Raw genomic sequence first — 15,097 nt, forward strand, 5'->3', positions numbered from 1 at the left:
TTATTCATTACTGATGCTCGATCTAGTTTTTCTTACATGGCACTGCCTCATGAACGTCTTACTGTCTGTATGCAGTTTGTGTGGGAGCCTTATTCTCATGCTGATGTTACTGCTGTTATTCATCCGGAGATACTACTTGATCAGCACCGACGGCTATGGACGGCCGTCACTAGCCTGATATATTTTGCTGCGATCGAGTGGCATCAGGTGGATAGGGTTCTACCCCAGTTCGGCGGTGTTCAGCCTCTCCCAGATGTAGCTCTGAACATAGATTGGCTACATGCGAAGGATGGTAGGGGTGGGGACCGGTGGTTTCCTTCATATTATCGGGAGTGGCACCAGTATTGGGAGAACCGGCATCAGTCGGTCATATGGGTCGATCGTGTCCTCGACCCTGGTCCATCATCAGATTACCTAGAGTGGTGGTGCCGTGTTGCGCACAGGTTCCTATCCCCAGATGTAGCATTTCAGGATCCGAGGCCGATTGTGTTGACTGAGGAGGCGCGTCACAGAGGGTCATCCCAGGCACCTCCCAGTCACACATTGCTGGATTCTCAGTCCGCATGATGTCGAACCAGTAGTAAAACTCACCCTCAGTCTTGGCGTAGGCAGCATTGACCAGTAACCTCCTTGAGTCCTTACCCTTGAACGTTAGGGCGAAATTCGCTGCCACATGCCTTATACAGTAGGCCCGGAATGCACGAGGAGGCAGCCATCCATTCTCAGGTGCCTCAAGGGCCGCCTTGATCCCATTATGCCTGTCTAAGATAACTAGGATACCCTCCTGAGGAGTCACATGCTCTCGTAGGTTGGACAAGAAGAATGACCACGACTCTGCATTTTCCCCCTCTACAAGGGCGAACGCTATCGGCAGGATGTTCGAGTTTCCGTCCTGACCTATCGCCAACAGGAGCGTCCCTCCATACTTCCCATACAAGTGGGTACCATCAATACTGACGAGTGGCTTGCAATGCCGGAATGCCTCGATACAGGGTGGAAATGTCCAGAAAAGTCGGTGAAAGTACACCCTCGACTCATCAACAGCACCACCAATCTGAACCGAAGACGTCTTCAGCACCGTGATTGCTCCCGGCATTGTTGCCTGGATCCCTAGCATCCAACGGGGCAACTCCGCGTAAGACTCTTCCCAATCTCCATATATTTCTGCCACAGCCTTCTGCTTAGCCAACCAGACCTTCCTGTAACTAGGCCTGAAACCGTAATCAGCTTCTGTCGCTTCTTGAAGTACCTTTACCGTAACCGCAGCATCCGCCCTAACCATAGGAAGAATCCTCGCACATATAACGTTATAATCCAGCTGACGGTGATCACTTGAAATAGAAGTTGCGAGGCACGTGTGTGGCCCGTTGTACCTCCTAACCTCCCAAGTTCCCTTTCGTGCACGAAGCGCTACACGAATCAACCAAGTGCAACCCTTGCCGAATTCCTTGCATTTTCCATGATACTTCAAATGATCCGATTCGATGACTCTGTACTCAACACCTCGCCGGATGCTATAGTCCTTCACACTGAGCACAGCTTCATCTTTACTCTGGAAAGATTGCCCAATCTCAAATTCTGTAGAAGATCTACCCACTCTGTTACCACTGTCTTCCTGTTGACCAAGAGCTTCCAAGTTTAGTGTCGAGAAGTGTGGAGGGTATTGATGAGAAGCAGAACTTGAAGGCCGATGTTGCGCATCTGGATCGCCGCCTGTGTTTTCGTCGCTGTCACCATCGATATCAACAGGCTCCTCTTCAGATTCATCGTCACGCATTGCATTCTCTACTTGATCAGGTCCACCAAAGTCTTCGAGATAAGGCACGAGGCCACCACCGGTGCCCACTACGTTGGGAGGCTCAATGACTGCTGCATGCTCCAAAGGGACAGAACCAACAACCTCCGTTTGTTGTAAGTCAGCCGCAAAAGAAGGTGATTGAACCGGCGGAAGATGCGGTCTGACCGGAGGCATCGAAGTAGATGCACCACCACCGGAAGCTACGCAAGGAACTGGAGCGGATGCCCCAGAACTATCGACACCAACCTCCAACTTCGCAAACAACTCATGGATTCTGATCTCCGGAAAACTCCTTACACAGTAGAAGAGAACCCTAATATCTTCATCAGACTTAACCGCAAAGGTTTCGTACTGAACACCGGTCGAGACAACCGCCATTGGAATCTTGTAGAATAGTTTCTTCACCCACTTGGAACCCAACACGCCAAGCTTCTCCAAGATGCTGTTCTTCAAGTCCAACAAACTCATAGACGAACTGATAAAAATACTTAGTGGTTCTCTGTCGGTGAACTTCACACCTTTGCTTTTGCTTTTTTTAATTTTTCCAGAGCAATGCACCAGAGCAAGAAAGCTCTCTTCCTCACTAGCCATTGTGAGAATGGTCTCTTCTGGTGCTTGAATCACCCACATATATATAGATTTTCCGTCAAAGTAAACCGTGGCAAGCCACCACGTTTTTTCACTCTACATAAACCGTGGTGACTCCCCACGGTTTATGCACACCCATTTTGCCTTCGTAAACCGTGGTGACCTCCCACGGTTTACATGTTAAACGTTTTCCTCCTAATCCGTGGTGACCTCCCACGGTTTATGTATGTTTCAAAACCGTGGTGGGTTGCCACGGTTTACATAAAATTCAATTTTGCACAAAATCGTAACAACAAACAGATTTGCACATTTACGTAAATAATTCTCCCATTTTATTTATTTATGTCAATTGCCCTAAAATAAACGGAAAGAATTTTTCTTCTAATTTTTAATTTTTAAAGTTTCATTGATTTAAAAGTTCTTTTTAAAATATGCTTAAATTTTTTAACATAATTCTTAATTATTATTTATATTTATTTTAAAAAGTTCATTATTGAGTTCATTGAGTTCATTGCTTACCAAAGAAAAATTTTACTCTCTTCTGGTTAAGGGTTTTTTATTTAAACAAATTAAATATATTCAATAATTACTGAAATAAATAATTTTAAAAGTTATTACAAAAATACGTCAGTCTTTCATATCTCATTTATACTATAAGCGAAATAATTTTGCACGTATCGATATATATATTTTTTCAATTTTCATATATCTTATTTACAGTATAAATAATAAGATATATGTATTTGTAAATATAAAAATAATTAATAATTTAAATTAGACCAAACTTTTAAAAATATAACATTTTAAATAACAGAAGAGATGGACAATTTTATATAATAAAAAAGATGAACGTTTTAAAAATAAAAACACAATTAAGTGAATTAAAATACGATTATTAAAATATCATTATTAATAAATACGGTGTGCTAACTCAGTTTTATATTTTTTAAATTTAAATCAATCTAATTTGATGTATAATTTAATCTAAAATTATTTATGTACTCTTTTTGAGTACTAATTGATCAATACTTGTAATTTGGTAATATAATCCTATAATATGCATAGCACACGAGAGGACCCTTAAACAAGCAACCGCACTCATGCATCACATAAAAGCAAGATCTCCTTCCACATGCTCAATTCTTCATGCATCTCATCATTGATGGAACCCCAACTTCACCAAATAATGCAATTTAACCTGCACAATTATTTACAAACCATCAAAACATATTTTAGAAAAAAGTCAAAAACCACTAGCGATTTTACAAATTAAGGCAGCAAGCTTATCCATGTAATAATTATGAAATGCATAAAAATACAAAATAAGATAAATATGAATGGAGAGTAATCAATCGAACTATATAGCCAGTCACCGGGCCTCAAAAGGTGCAATTCTAAGCCATTAGCTAAGAATACCCACAAAATTTGTCATTCTGTAACCAGAAAAAAATTATTATAAATGTCTTAACTCTAACTTTATACATCTTACTGTTCATGATGTAGTATGCATGTAATTAAGGCTATATATTAGGTACTCTTTAGGTACTCCTTAGGTACTCCTAAAATAAAGCTCAACTATGATTTTTGATATCTAAAGCTTAATGGATAAAACATTAATACATTGGCACATGTAAAGATTATCCATTGATTGAAAGTATTTCTATACTACTAATGCTCCCACACACGGTATGTATCTTTGTATTTAATTTCAAGTGTGAGCTCTTACATTTTTTTTACTATAAAACTTCCATATTTGTAATCCTTCTATAGAAGAATGGAGTCTTGATTTAGAAGAAAATTTTTCACTTGAAAGGTAAGGAGAATCTGATAAGTATGCTCCATACAGGGAGAAACTTGGTAACAGAATGCTACTATGGCACGGTAGGTTTGTGCTGTTTCTAATATCTAATACGACGCAAAAGTAAGAAAGTTGAACATAATGAATACAAATGCGATTTCTTAACAAAGAAAAAATGAAAAGAAAACCTCTCAATCGATGAATCTTCTTGGAATTCTGCTCCTAAACTTGATTAATCCATGGGGAAGCCCATGATATTACTACATAGGAGTTCTAAAAGCCTAAATTTCTAGATTATAATTTTTTTAATCTCTGTTGAAATACCTTTCGTTTGGATAGATACTATTGTTTGTATGACTTATCTATTTTTGGCAATGTACATTGATTATATACACCAGAGTACTTTAAGAGTACCTAAGAAGTACCTAATATATAACCTTAATTACATGCATATTACATCATGAACAGTAAGATGTATAAAGTTAGAGTTAAGACATCTATAACAGTTTTTCTCTAATTACAGGATGACAAATTTTGTGGGTATTCTTAGCTAATGACTTAGAATTGCACCTCCTGAGTCCCGGTGACTGGCTACATGGTTCGATTGATTACTCCCAATTCATATTTATCTTATTTTTGTATTTTTATGCATTTCATAAATTTTGATGTGTTTAAGAAACCAATCAAATAAAAATGATATATCATTTTTTATTATATTCCGATGTAACTTCATCAACGTCCTTGTGCCACACAGTTGCAAGAACAAAACTTTCAAAAATCAAAGCATCAATCTGACTTCATGTATCATGCATTTATTATCTAACACAACCTAGAACATCATTCAGAAGGTAATACAAACCTTTGACTTCAAATCATCCTCATCCCTAATAATATGTGTCTAAATAGATGGGATCAAAGTAAAGAACCGACTGCTGGCATCAATAAGCAAACTTTCCCTGGCTGATGAGTCAGAATTCTTAGTTTTTAGGGGATTCTGTATATCTGTCAACACTTCAAACCCTGGGAAGAAGAACCAAAACAACATAAAGTCAAAAATTTATTACTTCGACACAGCATGATTGCTTCATGTTGCCAATAAAAGAAAATAGTAAACTTCTATAGCTAATTGAGACAGAGGAATGCACATGTAGATACCTTTTTACTTAGTTAATTATTGTCTAGTAGTCCCTATTCAGAGCCTCATAATATAAATCTTCACAAAGAGTTTAGTCCCTTCTTCAGCCATGTTAGAGCAATTCTGGGGGACTCCGTGATAGGTATTGAGACAGTCAGTTTCATAGATGATTTCTTTCCAACCACCCTCCCAAGCTAAAATTAAATCACAGAGAATCCTAAACAATTCACATCGCACAAGCCGAAACAAGACGCATGTTGGTTCTCCAAATTGCTAGCATCACAATTGAGCTTGATTACCACCGAAGGAGGAGGCGTCCAGGAAAAAAGCAGGGAGGTTGGCCTAAAGGTCATTTGAGTATAGAGAATTAATTCAAAATCTCGTGCAACACGTTTAATCATCACAAAGACTTTTACATTGATCAAAGGGTCATCACCATTGAACACATCATTGTTTCGGTCATGCCAAATCCACCATAGGGCAGTTGAGAAAGTGAACTCATTGAGTATTATGTTTTTTCGAAGCCAGTATTTGAAATCAATATTGATATCTGGCGTTGTTCTTTGGAAGGTACTTAAATACAGACGTAAAGAAATGTTGTATTGATGATTCAGATGAGTAATTACAAGGAATTTGGAACTATATGAGTTTGTAGTATTACTTGAAGAAAAATTAAACTAATGAAACAGTGGTATGAATTAAGAAAAGAAAGTGAAGTAGAAACGCAGCGATGCTCGTAGTGCACGAGGACCTGAACGAAGAGAAAAATTAATTAGAATAGATACAAAGAATTTCATGTAACCAGAAAAGGGAGAAACAAAATGATAAAATGGCACCATACCAGGCTCAAACTACCCTGCATAATCCTTCCATTTGGTATTTATGATGCGTCCTCTCATGTTTCTACGCACGTTCGAAGGAGGAGGGTCAGTAGCCAGGTGTCTCTGCTCTGTAACTAACTTCTCCTTAGTGGAAGTACTTGCATTAGAGTGCTCACTCCAATCCAATTCTGTTATTCTCTTTCTTACATTACCCTTTCCATTTAGATCAATCTTGTCCTCAAGGTTGAAAGCAGGGTATAGTCGAGTCATGTCGGCAACTGGTTCCATGATGTTTCTGCAGTGTCTCTAATTTCCCACTGCACATGGACCTAGTGTTCTGGTTTTCCACGTCTGAGAATGGTGCGAAATCCCAGAACCCGAAAAGGCTCAAGTAAAGGACCCTTGGTACTAGTCTGTAGAGGCAATGGCAAGTACTGATCAGCGTTATCTCCATGGAATCTCTTTAACACTGAAATATGGAACACATTATGAATCTTAGCCTCTGGAGGAAGTTCGACTTTATAGGCCACCGAGCTAAGTTTTTCGAGAATGCGAAATGGTCCAAAGTATCGCATTCCTAACTTCTGATTTTTCCTCAAAGCCACTGAGTATTGGCGGTAAGGCAGTAAACGAACCAGTACCATATCATTCTCTTCAAATTCAACATTGCAATAATTTTTATTTGCAAACGTCTTCATATATTGTTGGGCACGATTGAGATTGGCCTTAAGTGGTTCGTCAACATGAGAGAATTCATATCTAATGAGACTTGGGGGGGCACGACCATATAGAGCCATGTATGCGGACATTTTGATGCTTCTGTGATAAGAAGTGTTATACCAATACTGGGCCTAAGGTAGCATATCGAACCATAACCTGGGATTCTCGAAACAGAAGCAACGAAGATACATCTCCAATGTCTTATTCACTATTTTACTTTTCCGTCCGTTTGTGGGTGGTATGCCGAGCTCAATGATAAAGTAGTGGCTTGCAAGTTAAATAATCTCCGCCAAAAGTGACTCATAAAGATTGGTCCCTATCCGAGACAATGGAGCTAGGAAAGCCGAGGAGCTAGCTGTTTATACTGATTAACTCCTTGCACCATGTAACACCAAATCAAAAACAAACTAACAATGAGATTAACTCACCTCTTCCAAAGGAGATTTAGTACCAGCAGGTGGTTTACAATGTTCTTCACTCTGTATTGCTGCTTGGCCTAATGCAGCTAAGAGAGTTTGCTCAGCCACACCAATCCGCAACTTTCCCTGGAAAACAAACCCACCCACGGTGTAATTGACATTCAATATGGAGAAGTAAGCCTTCTGTAATTTTCAATAAAGCAAAAGTTTCAACATGTAGAAAACAGATAAGATATTGAGGTTCGCAGTCAGTTGCAGCAAACATTCAGCTCTCAACCAAATAAATAACAATAACAATGAAAAGAACTTTAATTGGTAGAAATCAAAACATCCAAAAAGACGTTTTAGACGTATATGAGTGGCTCCCTATAATAGTTATACATCTAAATATCCAAATCAAACAAGAAAAGAATTTTTTTAACAAATTTTCAACAACTCAAAAGTTAACACAATTGGGTTATGTTACCAACATTATTGCAGGTTATGGCATATCTTAGTGTCCACACACCAGCTTAAAAATATATCTAAAAGCTAATCCTAAAACTAGGAAATACTTGTATAAAATCAAGTTGAAAGACATACATAAAGATGTAAAATTTACACTACTATAGCAATTGTATCAACATGCTACAGGGTTTCATTACCAGATACAACAAAAAAATAAGGTGAAAATAGAAAACTTAACGTGGTTTACTTAACCTACCATAAAAGAAAGACTTGCGAGCACATGCTATATGAACAATGAAGAATTCAAGTGGGCAACACAAATATCCCAATTGTAATCCCAACAAACAAAATAATGAAATACTTATTACTAAAGACCAAATTGAACTCACAAATTAACAATTAGTTTACATGTTAAATCTCACACTGATGTGTGATATTCTGTGTAGACATGATAACGCAACCAACCAAATATTGTATATAGATAAAGCAGATAATATAAGAGAATTTAGTATTATATTTAATATAAAAAAGACATTGGATTTAACTAGGGGAAACTTTATTTGCACTTCAAATGTTCCAGTTTTTCACATTCATAGTTGGAAGGGAAATCATATTCTAAAGCAAAAGCAAAATAAAATAAAATTCTCTAAAAGCTTCTTCCAGCTCAACTTGCCAATCCTACACTTCATTTACAGTTCATTTACAGTAGAATTAAGTGTCTCTGTTGTTCAGTCATTCTCTCTAAATTCTCTTTCCTTGTTTGACATCTTTCTGATTCTGTTGGCCTACAGAAAAGATCACCATTGCATTACACCTGAGAAAATAAATAAAAAAAAGAAATAACTTAAAAGTTAAAACCCCTTATCACAAGACTAGGCTTTAGGAAGCAAGACAGTGATCAATGATTCCCTAAGCATTGATAAATTCAAATTTCACCAACCATAGACAAAAGTCACATTTGATTGGAATTTGATGCAAAACACATATTACTCATCACTTATTCATTAATCACAATGCAACGAAAACTAACAAGAATAACTTGGTGCAAAGCATAGAAGAATAGTTACATACTGTTTTCCTTCCTCTTCTTTTTCATCTTCTTCTTATCCTTATCCTTAATGTCACTAGGGAATGGCAAGAGACTCTCTGTATACACAGGATCCGTTATTCGGAATGGATAATAAAGATCTTTAAAATGTGTGAGCAGGTCTCCTCTGACATTATATATGAAGTAACCTATTTCTACTTTATCATAACCTCTTACAATAATATCACCATTACTGGATAAGCAGAATAGCTGATAGACTTTGCAAGGAATCTCATAGAGAGTCCAAGATGAGTGCACTTTATATTCTTTCATCACCCATATGTGAGTTTTATGGCTAAAATCATTGCGATAATACAAGGCTAGGCAGCCTCCTAGTAGGGCGAGATTTGAATAGGAGAATGCACTCATTACAGGTTGTTCCGGCCCAGATATCCTTGAAAAAGTCCTCTCCTTCAGATCAAAGATAAGAATAGCATCCCTAAAAGTTTTAGGAGAGTGAGGCAGCCAATGAATAGCACCATTCAAGAACAACCCACAAGAATTGATGTCAAAAACACCCGAGGGTTTGGAGAATGCAGCATCGAGATTAATCCATGAATTGGTTCTCAAGGACAAGTAATCCAAGTGATAATGGTAATCCTTATCCTGCCAAGCTACAACAACTACGTAGTCATCCTGTGAAGCATCATAACCAAATCCATACAGATAGAACTTGCAGGGAAGCCTAATATCCTTGTACACACAACGAGAAGCAATACGAGAGTAGGATATTCTTTTGCTGTATCCAGTCAGTGGGTTCCATACCACAAGAAAATGTGGGTCTCGATGTAAAAGAACAAAGCCTCTGCAGGATCCCAGGAACTCAAAATCAGTAGGTGGCTTTTTCTTCTTGAAAGGGGGAGGCACCACTTTTACGGGTGATGTATCAATGTCGTCACTAAATAGTGCTTCTAAGTAAACGAAGTAAGCCACAGTGCGGTTTATGTGGTCTATGAAGATGGTTGCGTTGGTGGCTGCGGGAGAGTGGTGAAAATGCAATTTCGCAAATTGTGGATCGGAAATTAGAGAGTACCAGAGCTTCGAAACACACCTGAGGCGAGCGAGATGCTTGGCCGGCACTCTCAGTAAGATTCTGTGAATCAGGTCATGAGGGAGGATGTCGTCAATGCTCTTCTGCTTCTTCTCCATGCTGGATGCCTCTTTGGCATAATTTTTCTAAAGGCTTGGTTTGGGAAATAAAAAAAAAATCTTAGCTATCTTATATAATATGAACAATTATCAATCTTATAATACCATAATTTAATGTTATTAATTAAATTTAAAATTAATTTATTTTTTTAATTTTATTAATTCATATTATTTAAACATTGTTAAAAAATATTGTTGGTTATCTATATTTTTTTAAAAAAAATAATATATTTATATTTATAACTTTTAAAAAATTTAATATTTTTAAAATCACTTAAAATAAAATTTTTTAAAATTAACTTATATTTTTAAAATTTAAAAATTTAAAATAACTTAATATGTTAACTAATTTTTAAATTTAATATTCATATTTATATTTATTATAATATTTTTAAATTTTAAAAATTATTTTATCAAAAATAATTATTATTACTTATATTTATTAAACATTATTTTAATTTAACTTATTATACATAAATATTATAATTTTTTAAAAATTAATTTATAAGCTTCTTCTAAAAAACAAAAATTTTATCAAATTAAGCACAAGAGATTATCTGTCCCGCTAGGCACTAGGAACCAATAAGCAACTGCAGTCAATTCTTTTTTTTTTAATTTAAATGGTCTGTTTTTTTTTTAATAGCCTTATTTTTTTGTATTTTTAACGGTTTTTTTTTTTTTTTTGCAAAGAACATAAATTCAAATTAAGAGTGTAGACAGATTAGATCGGATATCGGATATATCCGCATAATTGAATATTCTTTTTTTAATTATATTTCTATATAAAAATTTTAATAAAAATGTTTCTTTCACACTTTTAAATTTATTTATTCCTAAAATATTTTTAAACAAATTTTTTTCTAAATAACAAAAATAAAACAATACAATATATGAATAATAACTACTAACTAAAATATACAATAAATATAATACTAAACATTCTAACAAACACTTTCAATAATAAGTGAAGACAACAAACACTGAAATACTAAGAGTCCAGTTACACATCCAAGTATTTTTGGCAACCAAGTTGGTCCAAACTCAATAAAAACTACTTTCATCACACCCGCGTGTACACACGCGTGTTTCAATAATGCAAATCCTTCTTCGTCTTCGTCTTTGCATTTGCGTTTTTCCTTCTTCTTGGTTTTCCTCCTTCTTCGCCTCTGCATTCCTCCTCCTCCTCCATCTCCTCCTCCTCCTCCTCCTCCTTCTTCTTCTTCTTCTTTGCGTTATTCCTTCTTCTTTTTCGTCTTCCTCCTCTTTCGTCTTTGAGTTATTCCTTCTTCTTTTTCGTCTTCCTCCTCCTTCTTCTTCGCGTATTTTTTCTCAATCGTCATTCTTTTTATTGCTATTGTTGTTGCTGCGTTTTTTCTTTTTCTTCCTTTTAATTGAGGTTCATTTGGATTCAAAAATGAATTCAATGTGTTTTTATTGATGATTGAGTCTTTTTTACTGCTTGTTCAAAATCGAACTAATTTCGGTTCATTCGTAAATTAATTGAGGTTCACTTGATGCTGCTGATAAGTATTGACTAAATTTTTTATTTCTTAAGTAATTTTGATTCATTTCTTAGTTTAATTGAGGTTCATTTGAATCCAGAAATAAATTGTATGTATTTTTGTTGATGATTGGGTCTTTTTTTTACTGCTCGTTCAAAACTAAACTAATTTCGGTTCATTTGTGTGTTAATTGAGGTTCACCTGATACTGCTAATAAGTATTGACCAAATTTTTTATTTCTTAAATAATTTCGGTTCATTTCTTAGTTTATTGAGGTTCATTTAGATCCAGAAATAAATTCGAGGTGTTTTTATTGATAATGGAGTCTTTTTGACTGCTTGTTCAAAACTAAACTAATTGAATAGAATTGAGTGAAATCTAATGCAATTGAATAAAGTGATAATGAATAATTTCATTCTTCTTTGCTAAAAATTTGGTCCATATTTATTAGCAGCATCAAGTGAACCTCAATTAGCACACAAATGAACTGAAATTAGTTCAGATTTGAACAAACAGTTAAAAAGACTCAATCATTAACAAAAATATATCGAATTTATTTTTGGATCCAAATGAACCTCAATTAAACTAAAAAATGAACCGAAATTACTTAAAGAATAAAAAATTTGGTCAATACTTATCGACAGCATCAAGTGAACCTCAATTAACACACACATAAACTAAGAAGTGAACCGAAATTATTTAACAATGACATAAAAAAAATCAGAACTAATAAAGATATTAGCAAAATGTTAGTGTTATTGGTGATGACGATAATGAAAAAGAAAAAAAAAAGAAGAAGACGCAACATTGGGGAGAGGGAAGAAGAAGAAGTCTGCGTGCGCGAATTTGAAAGGAGGAGGAGGAGGAAGAAGAAGAAGAAGGGAAGAAGAAGAACTTGCGTGTACGAATTTGGAAGAGGAGGAGGAGGAGGAAACAGAGAAGGAGAAGGAAGCGCATGATTTGAAAAGTTATTATAACAACTTGGTTAGACTTAGTTAAATTTTTTGCTTGAATATAAAGTTTTATTGAAATACTAAATGTCTCATTTAAAATAAAACAGCAACACTATAACACACTAAAAATCTAAATAATTTGTAAATGCTTAAAATAAATATATTATATATTTATTTTATTTTTAATTATTATTGTGCAGATCTGCAAATCAAATATGTAAATGCAGAGCAGATATTAAAGAAGATCAAAGAGTGATTAAGGTGGTGCCAAATCTAAGACTCATATTTAAACCCCTTTCAATTAGGGGTGTCCGCGGATCGGATCGGATCGGATATGGCCAAAAATTCGATCCGATCCGCATTAAAATCATCGGATCGGATCGGATCCAATATCCGCAACTTTTAAGGTTGGATCCGATCCGCACATTTGCGGATCGGATCGGATCGGATATCGGATATATCCGCAAAACACAAAAATATTTTTAAAGCCTTATTTTTATTAAAAAAATATCAATAAAATTCATTTTTTCTTTTCTTTTAAATATGTTTACTCTTAAAATAATATTAAACATACTTTTTTTAAATAATAAATTAAAATAATATAACATATATGATAATTATTAATTGAAATAAAACATAAAAAGAATATTTATTTATTTATTTCTTTAATTTTGCGGATACGCGGATATGCAGATACCAACACAAAATTCGCAATCCGATCCGATTAGTGTGCGGATCCGATCCAATCCAAAAGCCTTGCGGATCGGATCCATATCCGCAATTTTCGGATCGGATTCGGATAAATACTGCGGATATGCAGATCAGATCCGATCCATGGAAACTCCTACTTTCAATCCTACGGAAAGAGACAAAACAATAAAGATCGAATGACGAGAGAGTAGTCCGCAAATCTGACTTTCAGATTTATGACCACCCCCACTTGTCGCACATGCACCCAGAAGAAGGGTTAAGGACTAGAGCCACGCTCCTCTCTGTCTTCTCTCCTTGTTCATTCCTCTAAACATTATTTTCTTCACTTTCTGCAACCCAACTTCCAGAACTCATTTTACTTTACTAATCCAAGAAATCAATCGCAATGTTAAAAAAAATAATTAAAGAAGTAGACCGTCCTAAATTTTATGTTATTGACTATTTTAGTCAAACTAATTATGTAAGTATTTTTTAATTTTTGTTAATAAATATAAAATTAATAATATTTGTGAGTTAATGTTATTTATAGTAAATAAATGATAATATTAACATTATATGCAGATGATTGTTAGTTTTACATGTATATATATATGCTTATAATGTTATCTAGTTTACGTTGTTAATAATAATAATAATAATAATAATCTTCTTAATCTGCTTGTGAATAATAATTAGTATTATATTTATTATGACATAATTAGATTTATTTTATAGATTTATTAATTGTATTTGTCAGTAGAATGCATAATTAAAATTTAGTTTGTTGGTTAAAATTTTTTATAACACCTGATTTTGGGTTTGTTGGTAGTTTTTATTTAGTGTTAATGTCATAATGAATTAATTAAGCAATGTTAATAAATAAAGAGTAAAGTATCTTTTTTGTCTTTCATGTTTGTAATAAGTTTTAAAGTTGTATCTGATGTTTGAATCGTCCTATTTAAATTTCTGACGTTTTAAAATTGACTCAATGTTATTTTGCTGTTAGGAATCTGTTAACGAAATTAACGACGGGACAAAATTGAGACGATTTTGAAATGTTAGGGACTTAAATAGGACGAATACATTGGGGACAAAAACGATACATAGAAATAAATTTTAATTTTATCCTTCAATAATATCAATTTTTTACGATACATAGTTATTCAATTTTTTTAATCACATCTAAGTAAATTACACTGAATCACATTAATTTTATTCTAAATAAATTTATTTTTTTATAATTTTACTCTTAAAAATTTTTATTCATCATAAAATGTTTATAGAATGACTAGTACATAAACTTGGGGGAAAAAAATGATACATATACAATAAAATAATGTGATTCTAGTCAAGATCTGAGAATTTATGATGATAAAAGAGACTGAGAATGTCGTGGTCAAGATATGAGGATTAATGAAGAAGAGACATGAAAACGAGGAAGTTTGGTCAGCGTTTGCGTACCGAGCTTATCTATAGTTAGTTATTCAGGGTTAAAAACACAGTAGAAAAGGGTGAGAGGCTGAGATAATCTCGACTCAGAGGCTAAGAGAGAGGGATGAGTTGTTTGGATGACAAGTAAGAGGATTCGAGATCTCTAGGAGTCGTTTACTGAATACTAGTCAGAAATTTAGTTTGGAATAACTTTTACCGTATAGTAAAATAATCAATAACTAAGATTTATTCTTAAAGAAATAAATTATGAATGGATGGCTAATATTAATCTTGGGACACAATTACCAACGTAGAAATTTTTTTTACTACCGATTCCAAATTTTTTGGTTATTGACTTTTTTTAGGCGCCCACAAAATCGTCACTAAATCCCAACTTAAAAAGTTTCTAATAAAAAAATAAATTAATAATAAACAAGTGTTTACTTTTTACTAATCAAATTTAATTTAAAAAGATTAATTATTCTTATAAAATAAAGTTTAACCTATTAATTAACATTTTTTATTTTTCTTTTTTATCATTGAACTTATCTCACTAATT

The 15,097-nt window shown here is 34.4% G+C and overlaps 2 protein-coding genes across 3 annotated transcripts; both read right to left on the minus strand.

Annotated features, from left to right (window-relative positions):
* Positions 1-367: 367 nt before the first annotated feature.
* Positions 368-2,266, minus strand: LOC130962450 (uncharacterized). Its single transcript, XM_057888661.1, has one exon. It carries the CDS (start codon positions 2,264-2,266, stop codon positions 368-370), a length of 1,899 nt encoding a protein of 632 aa, XP_057744644.1.
* A 2,843-nt stretch (positions 2,267-5,109) lies between these two features.
* On the minus strand, positions 5,110-9,963 carry LOC130962089 (F-box protein CPR1-like). Of its 2 annotated transcripts, XM_057888184.1 has the most exons (6): positions 8,798-9,963; positions 8,431-8,540; positions 6,161-7,405; positions 5,756-6,070; positions 5,340-5,661; positions 5,110-5,204 (listed from the first exon to the last, which is right to left on the minus strand). In XM_057888184.1, the coding sequence occupies exons 1-2, from the start codon at positions 9,960-9,962 to the stop codon at positions 8,524-8,526; spliced, it is 1,182 nt and encodes a 393-aa protein (XP_057744167.1). In that variant the 5' UTR covers position 9,963; the 3' UTR covers positions 5,110-5,204; positions 5,340-5,661; positions 5,756-6,070; positions 6,161-7,405; positions 8,431-8,523. The 2 variants fall into 2 exon arrangements, with proteins under 2 accessions (XP_057744167.1, XP_057744166.1); XM_057888183.1 differs by lacking the exons at positions 5,110-5,204; positions 5,340-5,661; positions 5,756-6,070; positions 6,161-7,405 and having other exon boundaries at positions 8,104-8,511.
* Between the last annotated feature and the right edge of the window lie 5,134 nt (positions 9,964-15,097).

This window comes from Arachis stenosperma, chromosome 2, assembly GCF_014773155.1.
Source record: "Arachis stenosperma cultivar V10309 chromosome 2, arast.V10309.gnm1.PFL2, whole genome shotgun sequence".
Taxonomy (NCBI): Eukaryota; Viridiplantae; Streptophyta; class Magnoliopsida; order Fabales; family Fabaceae; genus Arachis; species Arachis stenosperma.